General features: G+C 37.8%; 1 protein-coding gene across 15 annotated transcripts in view; it reads left to right on the forward strand.

Moving 5' to 3' along the window:
* Positions 1–17,464, forward strand: part of CASK (calcium/calmodulin dependent serine protein kinase) — a 389,881-nt gene that overhangs the window by 292,841 nt on the left and 79,576 nt on the right. For all 15 annotated transcript variants that reach the window (XM_073799304.1, XM_073799307.1, XM_073799309.1 and 12 more), the window contains exon 11: positions 4,796–4,917. In XM_073799304.1, the coding sequence (XP_073655405.1) occupies positions 4,796–4,917 (122 nt within the window). The remainder of the gene's footprint in view (positions 1–4,795; positions 4,918–17,464) is intronic.

Consider the following 17,464-nt stretch of genomic DNA (forward strand, 5'->3'; position numbering starts at 1 on the left):
TAATTCCAGAAACTTTAAATTAGGGGCACTTTTCAGAGCTTCAAATAGGCAACTTGAGTACACCTGTGCAAATGCTTCCTTTCACGATTGAAAACCTACAAAGTTAATCACATTTGGGTACAAGATAAGACTATAAATCAGTTCAAAAAAGGTGACAGATCCAAGGAAATTAAATAGACCTGTTGACCTGGTGGGTCTTGCCTACTAGAGACACAGGCAATAGATGCCTTCGTGCTTTCCAGCAAAGCATCCACTGGGTCTGCCAGAGCACATTGGAAACCTAGGTGGAGGTGTTGAGTTCCTGCTCATCCACCTCTTCTCTGAGACTGTCCCAGCTCCTCCCTGGGCAGCCCTATTTCTGTACCACTTTATTTTTTATCTCTTCTCTATGGTTTGCTTCAGGGTATAGTATGCCTACTTCCCACACCAGCCTGAGAGCCCCTTCCTTGAGACCAGGGATCATACCTGTTTTCCCTGAACCCCCTGCCTCACACCTGGCAAAAAGCAGGAACATTTGGTAAAGGTTTTTTGGATATTGTCTGACCCAGTAGGGTTCAGGTTCTTTTCTAACCTCCATATCCATGCATAAACCACACGTCACTTCTTGTTGAAGGCTCCCCCTATGTTTCCTAGTACGGCCAGTTACTGTAGTTAAGTCAAGAAGAGCATACACTTTGGATCCAGACACACTGGGGTTGAGTCCTGGCTGTACCACTTCTAGCTGTGACCTTCCTTGACCTCTCTGAACCTCAGTTCCCTATCTGGAAAGGTCAGGTACTATATTTACCTTACTGTGTTGTCCTGGGGATGTGCCTGACACATAACAAACACTTACTAATTGGGAGCTGCTATTATTGTTTCTTTGGTACTTAATTAATTCAAGGCATAGTTTGTGGATGTAATAAAATGGATCAAATATACACCTGCCTTAAGGACCTCACAGCACAGAAACAAAGAGTGAGCAAACGCAAATGTAGGGTAGTGCTGGTAGGACAGGAATTGCACAGAGCTTTGGGAGTTCACAGACCAACAAATGATACGTCCCTGATCGGGTACAGCCAAAATTCCTTCCCAGTGGTTAGACCTTCCATCTTAGTATTCGCTAGATACAAGGTTGTTTTATTTTAATCTTATAGTATTAATAAACTACTACCTAGATTATATATCAGCATAAGCAGTGCTGGATAGAGACAATAAAAACTAGATAAGATTACTGAGTGAAAATGATCATTAGCTTTCTGTGCTATCTGTTGAATTTTTTTAATATACAAAAAACCACCATATTTCATTAGTATTTTTGTTGTTGCAGTTAATCCAGAAACTTAGAACTAGCTTTACTAACTTTATAAACCTGGCATCATTTAATTCTCCTGTTGATAATGTGCTGGGGTCAGGGGCTCAGTGGGATATTTGGGACTAATATCTTTACATCATCTCTTGCTTTCCAAGGCTTTCAATAAGGGACGAGAGAGCTGACTTTTAACTAATTTCCAGATTTTTTTTTTTCCTATTCAGAACAAAGTAAAAGTCCTGAGAAGAGCAGGTAGAAGGAAGTGGATTAGGTTAATACATTTTCAGGAATAGCAGGGGAGATGAGGACTGGTTTCTGCCTTGTACCTTTTTTATTCTGCTTAGTATCCACTTAATATTTTCAATGAAAGAATACCAATAGCCTGGTATGTGTAATTATTCAAAATTTAAAAGTATCCACAGTCCCATCAACAGATGAATGATCAAATTGTGGTACATCCCCACAGTGTTCATTGCAGCTCTATTTACAATAGCCAGGACATGGAAGCAACCTAAGTGTCCATCAACAGATGAATGGATAAAGAAGATGTGGCACATATATACAATGGAATATTACTCAGCCATAAAAAGAAATGAAATTGAGTTACTTGTAGTGAGGTGGATGGACCTAGAGACTGTCATACAGAGTGAAGTAAGTCAGAGAAAAACAAATACTGTATGCTAACACATATATATGGAATCAGAAAAAAAAAAGGTTCTGAAGAACCTAGGGGCAGGACAGAAATAAAGACGCAAACGTAGAGAATGGACTTGAGGACACCGGGAGGGGGAAGGGTAAGCTGGGATGAAGTGAGAGAGTGGCATGGACATATATACACTATCGAATGTAAAATAGATAGCTAGTGGGAAGCAGCCACATAGCGCAGGGAGATCAGCTCAGTGCTTTGTGACCACCTAGAGGGGTGGGTTGGGGAGGGTGGGAGGGAGACGCAAGAGGGAGGGGATATGGGGATATATGTATACGTATAGCTGATTCACTTTGTTATACAGCAGAAACTAACACACCATTGTAAAGCAATTATACTCCAATAAAGATCTTAAAAAAATAAATAAAATAAAATACCCTTTTCCAAAGGGTGGGTGACTATGGGGGGGGGAAGTTGTGGTACCTCCCTGCCATGGAATACTACCCAAGAATACAAAGGATTAAACTATTGATACATGCAACAACCTGGATGAATCTCCAGAGAATTAATGCTGAGTCAAAAAAGCCAGTCCCCAAAGGTTACATACTGTATCGTTTCATTTATATAGCATCCTTGAAATGACAAATTTATAGAAATGGAGAACAGGTTAGTAGTTGCCAGGGGTTAGGAGGGGGAAGGGCAGGGGGGAAATTATTGCAGTTATAAAAGGGCAACATGAAGGATCCTTGTGGTGATGGAAATACTCTGTAGCTTGACTATATCAATGTCAATATCCTGGTTATGATATATGACAGTTTTACAAGATGTTACCATTGGGGGGAAGTGGGTGAGGGGTACATGAGCTCTTTCTGTACTATTTCTTACAACTGCATGTTAATCTACAATTATCTCAAAATAAAAGTCAAATTTTTAAAAAATTAGCTACAGTAATTTCCATGTGGATAACCACTTGATGTGGTTAACCACTTAACCACTTAATGTGGTTAAGCCCCAGATTTTTAACATAATTAAATACTGCAAAAAGCAGTTGCTTATATAGCAGCTTTTTTTTTCCATTGTAGAAACCTTGGAACATATGGACAAAAACAGAATGAAGTATAAATAGGAAAATAAACATAACTACTATTACCTTTTTGGTATTTTTCATTCTGTTGGGGGTTTTTTCTGAATTTGTAAATATATTTTTTCACTTATAATTGGGGATATATAGTTTATGAGGTTTTGCAGTCTGCTTTCTTGAATTTTCCATCATGCAGATTTCTCTGTCTTTAAAATTCTTCAAAAACAATTTTCATGTGGCTATATATTCCCTTATATGGATGTTCTATAATTTATGTAATCATTCCCTAATTATTAGATATTTGTCCATTTTATATGATCGATATCCTTACACATAAAGCTTTTTCTACATTTCCTATTTTTTCCTTAATGTAGGTTTTTGTAAATGGAATTACTGAATCAAAGCGCATGAGCATTTTTAAGGCTCTTTGATTTAAATTACCAGATTGCTTTCTGGAAAAGTGGTACTAATTTACATGGTCACCAATAAGTGCATGTGAATGGATGAGGTCCAAGACCAAAAGTAGCTAGAAACAGCATAGAGTTCCAGAACAGAAAGATTCAAGATTTTTATCTTTATGTAAAGCAAAGTTTCTCTACTTCAGCACCACTGACATTTTGGGCTACATAATTCATTCTTGTTGGGGAGCCATCTTGGGCATTGGAGGATGTTTAATAGCATCCCAGGCCTCTACCCACTAGATGACAGTAGCACAACCTATCTCCTCACTCCAACCAGCACCACAGTTGTGACAACCAAAAGTGTCTCCAGACATTGCCAAATGTCCCCCTGAGGGGCAATATTGCTTCTGGTTGAAAACTATGAATCTAAGAGTTACATGTGCAGTGAGGCACTTATCGTTAGAATGTCTCTGACACTGTGTACACTAACGTTCTGAAGCGTAGCCTCTCAGGGTGCTTTTCTTTCTCTGAAGTGTGTATGTGCATGTTGTCTGCAAAGTAAAATTGGCTAATCACTTCTTTAAGGCTAAGTGACTTTGTTACTGCTCGGTGTGTATTTCTCCCTGCTGCTACCTCTCTGGATTCCTGGTTATTAGAGGAAATTTAAAGAAAGTGACCACACTGCCCTGCAAAAATGATTTCCCCTAGTACCTAATATGGTATTTGAAAGTGTCAGTCAGTATACCTACCCTTTGTCTTTGTCCTTTGAATAAAAAGGGCCCCAATAGACTAAGAACAACTTGGTTCCCTTGACTTTGTATGTAAAGGAAGGAGAAAGAGTGGAGTGGGATTTTTGCTAACTTAAGTTTGAGCCTTAAAAATCATAAGAAGCCTATTTTACACAGCAGGAGCTCCTAGTTGAAGGTTTGTCCCTCGGATCTACAGCCGACCTTACCTTCCATTCTTGCTGGAATGCACCTGTGTGAAATGGCCACCTATGTTACTTCTGTAATATTTCAAAACATCATGGGGTCATTGGAACCCACACTCTGTTTCTGATGTATTGATATAACGTTCTGCACCCAGATCTTCTAGTAGCTCAGTTATAGTTGATGAATTTCCTTAATTCAAGTAAGACAAGATTCAATTTACTTTGAAAAATGAGGAACACACAAACACGTCGTTAAGAACATAAACTCACTGCAAATATTCTATCCTTAAGTGATATGAAATGCATTTAAGTCTGTTTTTCAGTAAAGACCTGAACCTTTGAAGTTCTGTCTGTTAGCCCGCAGTTCTGAGGTGTGACATTTAGCTTATGAAGGTTAGTTTGACATTGACTTTCTCTACTGGCTGTTTCTGTTTGTTTCCCTTAGGAGCAGTCTCACAGGTGCTGGACAGCCTGGAAGAAATTCATGCACTTACAGACTGCAGTGAAAAGGACTTAGATTTCCTACACAGTGTTTTCCAGGATCAGCATCTTCACACACTACTAGATGTAAGTTTTTCTTTTTATTAATTTTTTTGGGTAAATTGAACATTTACCATACCGTTTTACTTTACATGAATATCCAAATGTCCATCATAACAGTCCTTTTTCAGTTGCCTTCAGTCTGTGAGAAATGTGGGAAGTCATCCATCATAGATTCATAACTGAAATATAGTATCTTATATATGGTACAAATGCAGTATAGCCTGCATTTGTACCATATATAACAAGTCACAGTGGAAAAAGTTATATATTTTATATATGTGTTTCTATTAGAAGAATCCATTGATCTTAGCTGTGATTACCTTTTATTGCTTTTAAACATTGTTTTCAAACATTGCACCTCAAACATGAATATAGGAGAGAGAAAAGTAAGATATTGTGCAATGGACTGTATTCACATACACATTTCATACTTAACGTTGCTGGTTTTCATAAACTCAGTGTCTTCTCCTTAAAACGTAAGAATATATTCCATCATTAAATATGACAGGCTCCACTGACAGGTAAAAGGAAAAGTCAGAAGCTGACAGTTCACATCTGCCTTCATTTCAGTCACATTTTAAGTAAAATACCTTTCTTATAGAACTTGGTTAACTTCAGCAGTGAAAACTTTCTTAGTGTACATATTAGTCTACTAGTACATATAAGTCTTTTTACAAGAAAAATCTTCCCTTCATAAGAGAATTATTTTGCTTTGGGATGTCTAGAACTTTTTGGTGCTCACTCTGATTAGTCAACCATGTGACATGGATTAAACTAAAGCAAAATTTCCCAGAATGTGTTCTACAGAGCATTGCTCTGGGAGATAGTGGTGGGTCTTGCCATTCGAGAGGGGGGAGTAGATCTTAAATTTATTGGTTAAATTATTTATTGACTATATAAGTTTGGAAAATGCTGCATTCTTTATTCCCTTTATACGGATTCACAATGGGTGTTAGTATATAGCAGCTCTAAGATGTCCTATAGCAAAGAAACCTTATTAACTCTAATAGCATTTCTCAAACTAATTTGGGCAGAGAACTTTTATTCACAATCCTGTCGAATTGGTAAGGACCAGTTTGGGAAAAGCTAAGCTAAGAGTGTCATAGTATGTTTCAACTTCACACTAAGTGCAGTCATAGGTATCTCACAGTTGCTTCTATCCGTAGATTTGGTCAAATCAAATTAATTATTATTTTTTGATTAGTTAGGCTTTTTAAATAGTATATGTATTAATTCAGGACTAACTGCTACAGCATGCAATCCTAAAATTTGAGTGGCTTACCGGAATAGAAGTTTATTTCTTGCTCACATCACAGTCCAATGCAGGTAGATGAGGAGGGGAGGAGCAAGAAGAGTCTCTTCCACAGAGGCATTCAGGGATCCAGGCTTCTTCCACTTTGTGATTCTGCCATCTCTCAAGGTTTTGGAATCTTCCACTGCATCCTTTGCATCCAGCCAGCAGATGAGAGAAAATGGAGAATTTTGCAGGGTCAAGGTTGGAAGTGGCCTGTATCACAGTTGTCCATATTCCATTGACAAGTACTAGTTACATGCTTACCTAGATGCAAGAGAACTGGGAAATAGTTTTTAAATGTACTAAATGAAATAAGCCAGATAGAGAAAGACAAATACTGCATGGTATCAATTATGTGTGTAATCTTAAAAAAAAGTCAAACTCATAGAAACAAAGTGGAATGATGGTTGCCCAGGCTGGGAGGTGGGGGAAATGGGGAGAAGTTGGTATTTATCTTATTTATAAGATAAATAAGGTCAGAGGATCTAATGTATAGCGTGGTGACTATAGTTAACACTGCATTTTATAATTGGAATTTGCTAAGAGAATAGAACTTAAGTATTCTCATCAAAAAAAAGATAAATACGTGAAGTGATGGATGTGTTAATTAACTTGATTGTGAGAATCCTTTCACAATGTATACATTTATCAAATCATCATGTTGTACACTTTAAATATATTACAATTGTACTTGTCAATTATACTTCAGTAAAGATAAAAAATGTGCTCAGGAAGATAAGGAAATGGGTTTTCTCTTTAGTGTAATTTATCCTAAGTAATTTGAGGACATTTCAGATTAAGTTTATTTCAAGTAACTTGTTACTTTCCTTGGACAGGAAAAAGCCCTTGAAATTCGTTCTGGTTTGTGGATAGCTCCTAACATTCCATTTTCTCCTCCTTCGTTGTCATCATTGTTATTGTTAATGTGCTATTTGAATTAGAGTTTGACCTCTTTTCATTGGCTATTTAAATATCTATTCTTCTTTATCATTGTTTCATATGATGCAGAAAGGTTTTTCTTGTTTTTGTTTGGTTTTTTGGCCGTGCCACAACACGGCATGCGGGAGTTCCCCAACCAGGGTTCGAACCCGCGCCCTCTGCAGTGGAAGTGCGGCGTCTTAACCACTGGACTACCAGGGAAGTCCCAGATGCAGAAAGTTTTGACAATTGTGAATTTTCTGCAGAAGTCACAGCCTTTACTAGAACTAGTAAGTGGGATATTTGAAAGAAGCTGCAGCAGAGCATGGAGATTTGGTTTATTTCAGTGCAGTCAGTGGTTGTCACTGCTAAGATTTACTGGCCTTTAGATCAAGGACTTTTTGTCATTTAAAGGCTAAGAGTAGCCCAAATTAGTTTTCGAAGTTGGGTTTTTCTTACTTAATGTAACAAGGTATCTGAGCATACCAAGCTTGAGACTACAGGGGAAATGCAAGAACATTGCTAGTTTCTACAAGGAGGGGCAGATATTCAGACACAGACTGGACTTTGGAACTGAGCCAGGCTGCCAGACCTCACTGAAAATAATTATTTTGAATAACTGCTGCATTCTTGGGTAGACATTGTTACAACTTCAGAAGAGATTCATAGATTTTAGTGAGGAAAAACATGTTTAAAGTTCCTTTGGATTTTTATTAATTATATTTATATTCCTTTGTAATTTTTATTAATTACACTTAAAGAAGTGTCTGTAGTATCAGTATGTGCCCTGTCAATGCATCTCGATTTGAAAAGGAGTTGGTGGGCTGAAAATGAGTTGTGCCCAATAAAAAGACACCGTGTCTACAGAATTTTGCAGACAAGCACTACATGTGAAGCCCAGAACTCTCCTGAAATGACTGACTATGAGGCCGACCCTGGGCAGTGTTGGGATGCATTTGGTTCTGAAGATCCAAACTGAGCCATCCTTCAATGAAAGCTTAATTGTCATGAATGAAATAATGCCCTCATGATCTACAGCCCTTAAATATGTCTCATTAAGCTCTTGTTTCAGAGTTAACAGGCTACATTTCAATAATGTGATCAGTGAAGTGTTCAAATGGCTGCCATGTAGAGAAATCTAACTATTAAAAAATGTTTCAATACTTCAGTACTTATGGTATGCATAAAAAAAAGGATCATGGTATGACCAACACTTGAGGAGAAACTTTTCAAACTTTGGCCATTCATTCTTCTTTCTTCTAGTGTTCCACATCCCATGCTTGGATTTGGATTGTATTGTTTTGCAGAATCATTGTTATCCTTTTCAAGAATTCCAAGTAGTGACACCTAGTGGCCTAGTTTTGTGGACCATGGCTTGACTGTTACTTAATCCCACTGAGCCATTTCATGAAATATCTTTATTATATTTAAATAATTCCTATTAATTCAATAACACTAAAAATCGTTAAGTTTGCAGCCGTCATTTTTCAGCTGACAAAAAGAAACAAGATTAAGTTCCTGAGGAAGATAAAAGATTATGTAGTGGGCTTCCCTGGTGGCGCAGTGGTTGAGGGTCTGCCTGCCGGTGCGGGGGGCACGGGTTCGTGCCCCGGTCTGGGAGGATCCCACATGCCGCGGAGCAGCTGGGCCCGTGAGCCATGGCCACTGAGCCTGCGCGTCCGGAGCCTGTGCTCTGCAGCGGGAGAGGCCACGGCAGTGAGGGGCCCGCGTACCGCAAAAAAAAAAAAAAAAAAAAAAAAAAAAGATTATGTAGTACTTTATTTTTTCTAGTCATGCCTTTAAAATAGTAAGAAGCTCAAAATTCAAAGAAACGTTATTAGAATTGGTTTGGAGGAAACAAAACATCTGTCATATTTAAAGAATTTACATTAAAACAAAAGAAATACTGTGGTTCCACTGAGGGAGGAAATGCTTTCTGATTTGAATTCTAGTAAAACGCATCTAGTATAATCTGTAGTTAGAAATAGTTCTAGAACGTCTAAATATTTGCTATTCAACCAGTTCTACCTGGCACACATATGCTGCTTCTCATTTTGTGGGGAGAAATAAAGAGGCTTGAGGAAGAAGTGTGCTTGGTCCAGCTTGTTCCAATATGTCTACTTTCAAAAATTAAAAGCAGTGGTACGGTGATGGTCTGTGTCTGAAATATATAGATCAATTTTAATAAAATACAATTTGGAGTGTGTTTACTGAAGCTGCCACAAACGGGTTGGCTTAAGATAAGAAATTATTCTCTTACAGTTCTGGAGGCTAGAAGTCTTAAATCAGGTGTCAGCAGAGCCATGCTCCCTCCAAGTCTCCAGGGAAGAATCCTTCCTTGCCTCTTCCAGCTCTGGTAGTTAGTTGCCTGCAGTCCTTGGTGTTCTTTGGCTTCATTACTCCAGTTTCTGACTCCATCTTCACATGGCATTCTCCTCTGTATGTGTGTGATTCTATTCAGTATGTCTTCACATGGCCTTCTTATAAGGACATTAGTCATTGGATTTAGGACCCGCTCTAATCCAGTATGACCTCATCTTAATTAATTACATCTGCAAAGACCTGATTTCCAAATAAGGTCACATTCTGAGATTCCGGATCAACATGAATTTTGAGGGGACAATATTCAGCCCAGTACAGCATGGAAAACTAATTTTGCCCAGAATTGATTTTTCAAGTATTAGTGCAGATTACAAAAATCAAATCTAAAATAATGAAATGTTACTCTGTCGTTCATTAATTAGGCTTTCTTGGGAATTGGTGTTAAAGTGTAATTATGTCTTTTACTAATATTTTGAATTAGTTTTGGAACTTCCGTGTGATAACGTTGGATGGTGAGATGATAGAGGTGTTTTTGATGGGCTGAAAAATCAAGAGTTTTTTTCCAGATAAAAAGTATTTTGCAAATGTTATTTGGTGGTGATTCTCAGTCTTATTAAGTTTTTGTAGAAATTTTCCTATTACAGAATTAATGTTTATTTTGTAAGTCAACAATGTTACAAAACATTGTTAAATTACACGTGTTTCTCTCTGCCAAACTTTGACAGCTAAGTTTTAAACATTCACCCACCATCTGTCATACCTCTGAGCAGCTGTTAGCATTTGTTACAGACTGCTGTTTCCATGGTAGATGTGATGCCCCACTTAATTAAGATCATTTTTCTGAGAAGTCCTAAAAAATAATCGGTGATTAGATTAATAAAGCAAAAACTAACTGCAGTAGCAACTTAATTTAGCAGTTTTATATTAATTTATAAGCAATTTTATAATAGAATATTTTAAAATATTCCATTAGAAATAATTGATGTCCTTAATCCTCAATATTTTATATTATTGACATCTTTATTATGACTTTTCTGCTTTTTAGGGTGAATTAGAGAGTTTTTCTATCTGACCTGGAGTTAACACTGGAAAACTACAACTCTTGATTTACTATTTTGCTTTTTTTAAGATGATATTAAATTAGTAGTCATATTTGGGAATAGCTTATTTTTAGAACTCAGAAGCTTCCTAAAAGGGAAAAAAATGAAACTTCTGCAATAATTTGATGTTTTTGAGCAATTTGGGGTCTGAGAAGTAAGCTGATACAGTGTTAAGTTTGGATGTTTAAATAGGTTACCAGTCAGGAAATGCCAAAGCTAAGTTATCCATGAATTTGTAGTCTGGTCGATTTGCACTTATATGTCTGGAATAATAAGGCCTATTTGAGGACCTTCAGAGGCTGAGCTACTCGTACCTTCTCAGGGTCCCATGTAGTCTTTTTTTTTGTGAAGCTGGAAAAGATAGGAGTATTTTAATAGCCTTTTCCATTAATAGTGGGTATTCTTTTTTGTCACTACACCAAACCTTGTAGCATGGTAGTTTCTTAAAGGTTATTTCCAATGTGGATTCTGAAACCATATCAATAAGCCTTTTGTACTCTGGTACATTAACATCCAGTATCTTGAATGGTGTATAACATTGTATTTATGTTTTCCAAATATTTGACAATGAGCATATATTACTTTTATGGGGGATGGTGCTGATTACATTTTTAAATTTATATACAGTACAGTTCACTCTCTGGTGTAGAGTTCTATGAGTGTTTACAAATGCATAAGAGTCTTGTTACTGTTACCCCAATCAAGATACAAAGCACATCTATCACAAACACCCTCTTTCCACAGTTCCCTTGTGCTGCTTCTTTCAGTTGCACTTTTTAAAACAATATTTATTTATTTGTTTATGGCTGCATTGGGTCTTCATTGCTGTGTGCAGGCTTCCTCTAGTTACGGTGAGCAGGGGCTACTCTTTCTTGCAGTGCGCGGGATTCTCACTCCGGTGGCTTCTCTTGCCGTGGAGCAAAGGCTCTAGGCACGCAGGCTCAGTAGTTGTGGAGTGCAGGCTTAGTTGCTCCACGACATGTGGAATCTTCTCAGACCAGGGCTTGAACCCGTGTCCCCTGCATTGGCAGGCGGATTCTTAACCACTGGGCCACCAGGGAAGTCCTCAGTTGCACTTTTAAAATAAGTTCATTCAAAAGGCTAACCTCACATCATATGCTGACTCCTACCAGTTTTGCTTATGAAGTGTCATGTGTTCCATCCATGGCATTATCTTCCATCTGGGACCCACCCCTCACCTCCTTATGGAATATGCTGCCATTCTCAGAGATGTGCAGAATGAAACTTTGTAATATATGTGTTTCATTGCTTAGCTAGGAGTGGGTAGGTACTTGATCTGTGAATATAAAATTAAATTCTAAGAACAACTCCCCCACAAACAACTCTGAAGAAAAATTCTAACATATCCGTTGGTACTTCATCAGAAGAGAAATTTTAGATCTGAGGATTTGAGAGAGAAAATTAAGTCGTATCTTCAACTCAGTTACTTTTTATTTTGACATCTTTATTGGAGTATAATTGCTTTACAATGGTGTGTTAGTTTCTGCTTTATAACAAAGTGAATCAGTTATACATATACATATGTTCCCATATCTCTTTCCTCTTGCATCTCGCTCCCTCCCACCCTCCCTATCCCACCCCTCTAGGTGGTCACAAAGCACCGAGCTGATCTCCCTGTGCTATGCGGCTGCTTCCCACTAGCTATCTGTTTTACGTTTGATAGTGTGTATATGTCCATGCCACTCTCTCACTTTGTCACAGCTTACCCTTCCCCCTCCCCATATCCTCAAGTCCATTCTCTAGTAGGTCTGTGTCTTTATTCCCATCTTGCCCCTAGGTTCTTCATGACCATTTTTTCCCCTTAGATTCCATATATATGTGTTAGCATGCGGTATTTGTTTTTCTTTTTCTGACTTACTTCACTCTGTATGACAGACTCTAGGTCCATCCACCTCACTACAAATAACTCAATTTTGTTTCTTTTTATGGCTGAGTAATATTCCATTGTATATATGTGCCACATCTTCTTTATCCATTCATCTGTCGATGGACACCTAGGTTGCTTCCATGTCCTGGCTATTGTAAATAGACCTGCAATGAACATTTTGCTAAATGACTCTTTTTGAATTATGGTTTTCTCAGGGTATATGCCCAGTAGTGGGATTTCTGGGTCGTATGGTAGCTCTATTTTTAGTTTTTTAAGGAACCTCCATACTGTTCTCCATAGTGGCTGTATCAATTTACATTACCACCAACAGTGCAAGAGGGTTCCCTTTTCTCCACACCCTCTCCAGCATTTATTGTTTCTAGATTTTTTTATCATGGCCATTCTGACCTGTGTGAGATGATATCTCATTGTAGTTTTGATTTGCATTTCTCTAATGATTAATGTTGAGCCTCCTTTCATGTGCCTCTTGGCCATCTGTATGTCTTCTTTGGTGAGATGTCTGTTTAGGTCTTCTGCCCATTTTGGGATTGGGTTGTTTGTTTTTTTGATGTTGAGCTGCATGAGCTGCCTGTAAATTTTGGAGATTAATCCTTTGTCAGTTGCTTCATTTGCAAATATTTTCTCCCATTCTGAGGGTTGTCTTTTGGTCTTGTTTCCTTTGCTGTGCAAAAGCTTTGAAGTTTCATTAGGTCCCATTTGTTTATTTTTGTTTTTATTTCCATTTCTCTAGGAGGTGGGTCAAAAAGGATCTTGCTGTGATTTATGTCATAGAGTGTTCTGCCTATGTTTTCCTCTAAGAGTTTGATAGTGTTTGGCCTTACGTTTAGGTCTTTAATCCATTTTGAGCTTATTTTTGTGTATGGTGTTAGGGAGTGTTCTAATTTCATTCTTTTACATGTAGATGTCCAGTTTTCCCAGCACCACTTATTGAAGAGGCTGTCTTTTCTCCACTGTATATTCTTGCCTCCTTTATCAAAGATAAGGTGACCATAGGTGCGTGGGTTTATCTCTGGGCTTTCTATCCTGTTCCATTGACCTATATTTCTATTTTTGTGCCAGTACCATACTGTCTTGATTACTGCAGCCTTGTAGTATAGTCTGAAGTCAGGGAGCCTGGTTCCTCCAGCTCCATTTTTCATTCTCAAGATTGTTTTGGCTATTCGGGGTGTTTTGTGTTTCCATAGAAATTGTGAAATTTTTTGTTCTAGTTCTGTGAAAAATGCCAGTGGTAGTTTGATAGGGATTGCATTGAATCTGTAGATTGCTTTGGGTAGTAGAGTCATTTTCACAATGTTGATTCTTCCAATCCAAGAACATGGCATATCTCTCCATCTAATTTTTTTTTTTTTTTTTTTTTGCGGTACGCGAACCTCTCAGTGTTGTGGCCTCTCCCATTGCAGAGCACAGGCTCCGAACGTGCAGGTTCAGCGGCCATGGCTCATGGGCCCAGCCGCTCTGCAGCATGTGGGATCTTCCCGGACCGGGGCACGAACCCGTGTCCCCTGCATCGGCAGGCGGACTCTCAACCACTGCGCCACCAGGGAAGCCCTTTCCATCTATTTTTATCATCTTTAATTTCTTTCATCAGTGTCTTATAATTTTCTCCATACAGGTCTTTTGTCTCCTTAGATAGGTTTATTCCTAGATATTTTATTCTTTTTGTTGCAATGGTAAATGAGAGTGTTTTCTTAATTTCACTTTCAGATGTTTCATCATTAGTGTATAGGAATGCAAGAGATTTCCGTACATTAATTTTGTATCCTGCTACTTTACCGAATTCATTGATTAGCTCTAGTAGTTTTCTGGTAGCATCTTTAGGATTCTCTATGTATAGGATCATGTCATCTGCAAACAGTGACAGCTTTACTTCTTTTCCGGTTTGGATTCCTTTTATTTCTTTTTCTTCTCTGATTGCTGTGGCTAAAACTTCCAAAACTATGTTGAATAAGAGTGGTGAGGTGGGCAACCTTGTCTTGTTCCTGATCTTAGTGGAAATGGTTTCAGTTTTTCACCATTGAGGATGATGTTGGCTGTGGGTTTGTCATATATGGCCTTTATTATATTGAGGAAAGTTCCCTCTATGCCTACTTTCTGGAGGGTTTTTATCATAAATGGGTGTTGAATTTTGTCGTAAGCTTTCTCTGCATCTATTGACCATGTAGTCTTAAAGAGTGAACTTCAGCAAATATGAAACCATCTGGGTAGTAGGGCAGTGGTGGTGGCCCTTGTGCTACCTGCCTCCTGGGGCTGGAGATTGAAGTACCCTGAAGCTTGCTGTGGATATGGGGGTCTCTCATTCCACTGTTTCTAACTGGATGGGCAAAAACTCCCATGTCTGTTTCCATCAGAGTATCGAAATATTAGTGTCAATAGGAAAGTATCACATGAAACAAAATTCCTGAAATAAAGAGAGCTAGAAATATTATATGTCCTAAATATCTTCAAAGTAGTTTTTCTTCATTCTTAATGTAATTATCAATAAACTTAAAGGAAAAAAATGAGCTACTAAGAATATGGTCATTTGTTACACAGCAATAGAAAAGTAATATAACTAGAAACAAAGCAAGGATTGTCCACTATTACCACTTCTAGTCAACATTGTTATGGAGGTTCTGGCCAGTGCAGTAAAGCAAGAAAAAGAAATTCAAGGCATGCAGATTGGAAAAGAAGAAGTAAAACCATATTCTCACAGAGATATAGTCTTGCATGTAAAAAATCCTAAGGACACTACAAAAAAATCTACTAGAACTAATAGGCAAGTTTAGCAAGATTGCAGGATACCAGATCAACATACAAAAATTAACTGTACTTTTATATATAAGCAATGAATAATGTGAAAATAAAATTTTTAAAATATTCACAATACCATTGAAACAGGATAAAATACTTAGTTAATTAAACAAAAGAAGTATAGGACTCATACATTGAAAACTACAACTGTTGCTGAAAGAAAGTAAGGAAGATCTAAATAAATGGAGAGAGATAAAATGTTGGATTGGAGGATTCAATATTGTTAAGATGGAAGTTTTCTTCATATTGAGCTATAGATTCAATGCAGTCCTTATCAGCATCCCAGCAGAATTTTTTTAGTAGAAGTTGACAGTCTGATCCTACAATTTATATGGAAATGCCATAAACAATTTTGTAAAAAGAACAAAACTAGAGAACTGACTTCAAAGCTTGTTATAAAGCTACATTAATGAAAATAGTATGGTATTGGTGTAAGGATAGACATAAGGATCATAGCATTCAGAAATAAACCCTCATTCATGGCCAGCTGATTTTCAACAAAGGTGCCAGGGCAATTCAATGGGGAGGGGATAGTGCTTTTTTTAAACGTGGTGCAGGAACAATTGGTTATCCATATGCAAAGAAATAAACTTAGACCCTTACTTCACACCATTACACAAAGATTTCCACAAGATAGAAATTGTAAGCTTAAAACTATAAAATTTTTAGAAGAAAATATAAGGAGTAAATCTTCATTACCTTGGGTTAAGCAAAGCGTTCTAAGATACAACACAAGAGAACGCTTGAGGATGAAGAAAATATTCTAAAACTGGACTGAGGAGATGGTTGTACAGCTGTTATGAATTTACTGAAAGTCATCAAATTGTACACTTACAATGTGCAGACTGTACAGTTTATAAATGATACTCAGTCAAGCTTTTAAAAGTTAAAAAATGAGGGCTTCCCTGGTGGCACAGTGGTTGAGAGTCTGCCTGCCGATGCAGGGGACATGGGTTCGTGCCCCGGTCCGGGAAGATCCCACATGCCGCGGAGCAGCTAGGCCCATGAGCCATGGCCGCTGAGCCTGCGCGTCCGGAGCCTGTGCTCCGCAATGGGAGAGGCCACAACAGTGAGAGGCCCGCGTATCGGGGGAAAAAAAAAAAAAAAAGTTAAAAAATGAGAAGTAATGTATTTTTATTTTAAAAAATTTACTTTACCCTTTTTGCATTATTTTAAGGTAAAGCACTGTTGGAAGTTCCTTCCATGTGCTATGGGTTATAGTATACTGTGGATCATCCCAAAATATCATTTGTATGACACTATGACAGCAGTTTCCAGTGTCTCCTGGCATTGTCCCCGTGTCCTAACACCAATCTGGCAAAGCCAAGCTGCCTACTCTCTGCAGTGCCCAAAGCCCACTGAAGGGATCATCCCAGTAGATTTCACAGCATCATTACACTGATTTCCCCATCTCAACATTTAGCTTTATTGCTAAGAATTTACCTTTAAAATATAGCATTTTAAAGTTCATTGACTTTAAAATGCTAAATTTGTTTTTCTCTCCCAAGAACTGTTTTATTAACCAATGTGTGGTTGTGACTTGTGAAAGAAGTCCAAATTGTCTTTTTTTTTTAAAAAAACATTATGAATTACATAATTGTACGTATTTTTCAGTAAGGGAGGGGGCATCTTCGCAAAGCAACATGTTTTAGTTTATTCTTTTAGTTCATTTCTTCTATATTCAAATGCATAGTCATTTCCCCAAATTCACACCTTCGTGGCAGATTTTATGTGACATAATTTCCACTTTTTTGGTCTCTTTACTGTGGTAAAATATACATAACATAAAATATACCACTTTAAGCATTTTTAAGTGTACCATTTGGTGGAATTAAGTACATTCACGTTGTTGCGCTACCATCACCACTATCCATCTCCAGAACTTTTTTCAGCTTCCCCAACTGAAACTGCACCCACTAAACAGCAACTCACCATTTCCTCCTCTCCTTAGCCCCTGGCAGCCACCATTCTACTTTCTGTCTCAAGGAATTTGACAACTGTAGGTTCCTCGTATAAGTGGGATCATACCTTATTTGTTCTTTTGTGACTAGCTTATTTCACCTAACATAATGTCCTCAGAGGTTCATCCATGTTGTAGTATGTATCAGGATTTCCTTCCTTTTAAAGACTGAAAAATAATCCATCTTATTTATGTACCACATTTTGTTTATCCATTCATCCAATATCAGTGTTTTATGGTAGACAGTTATATACTAGGAAAAGCCAAATTCTCCAAAT

This window comes from Tursiops truncatus, chromosome X (genome assembly GCF_011762595.2).
Source record: "Tursiops truncatus isolate mTurTru1 chromosome X, mTurTru1.mat.Y, whole genome shotgun sequence".
Taxonomy (NCBI): Eukaryota; Metazoa; Chordata; class Mammalia; order Artiodactyla; family Delphinidae; genus Tursiops; species Tursiops truncatus.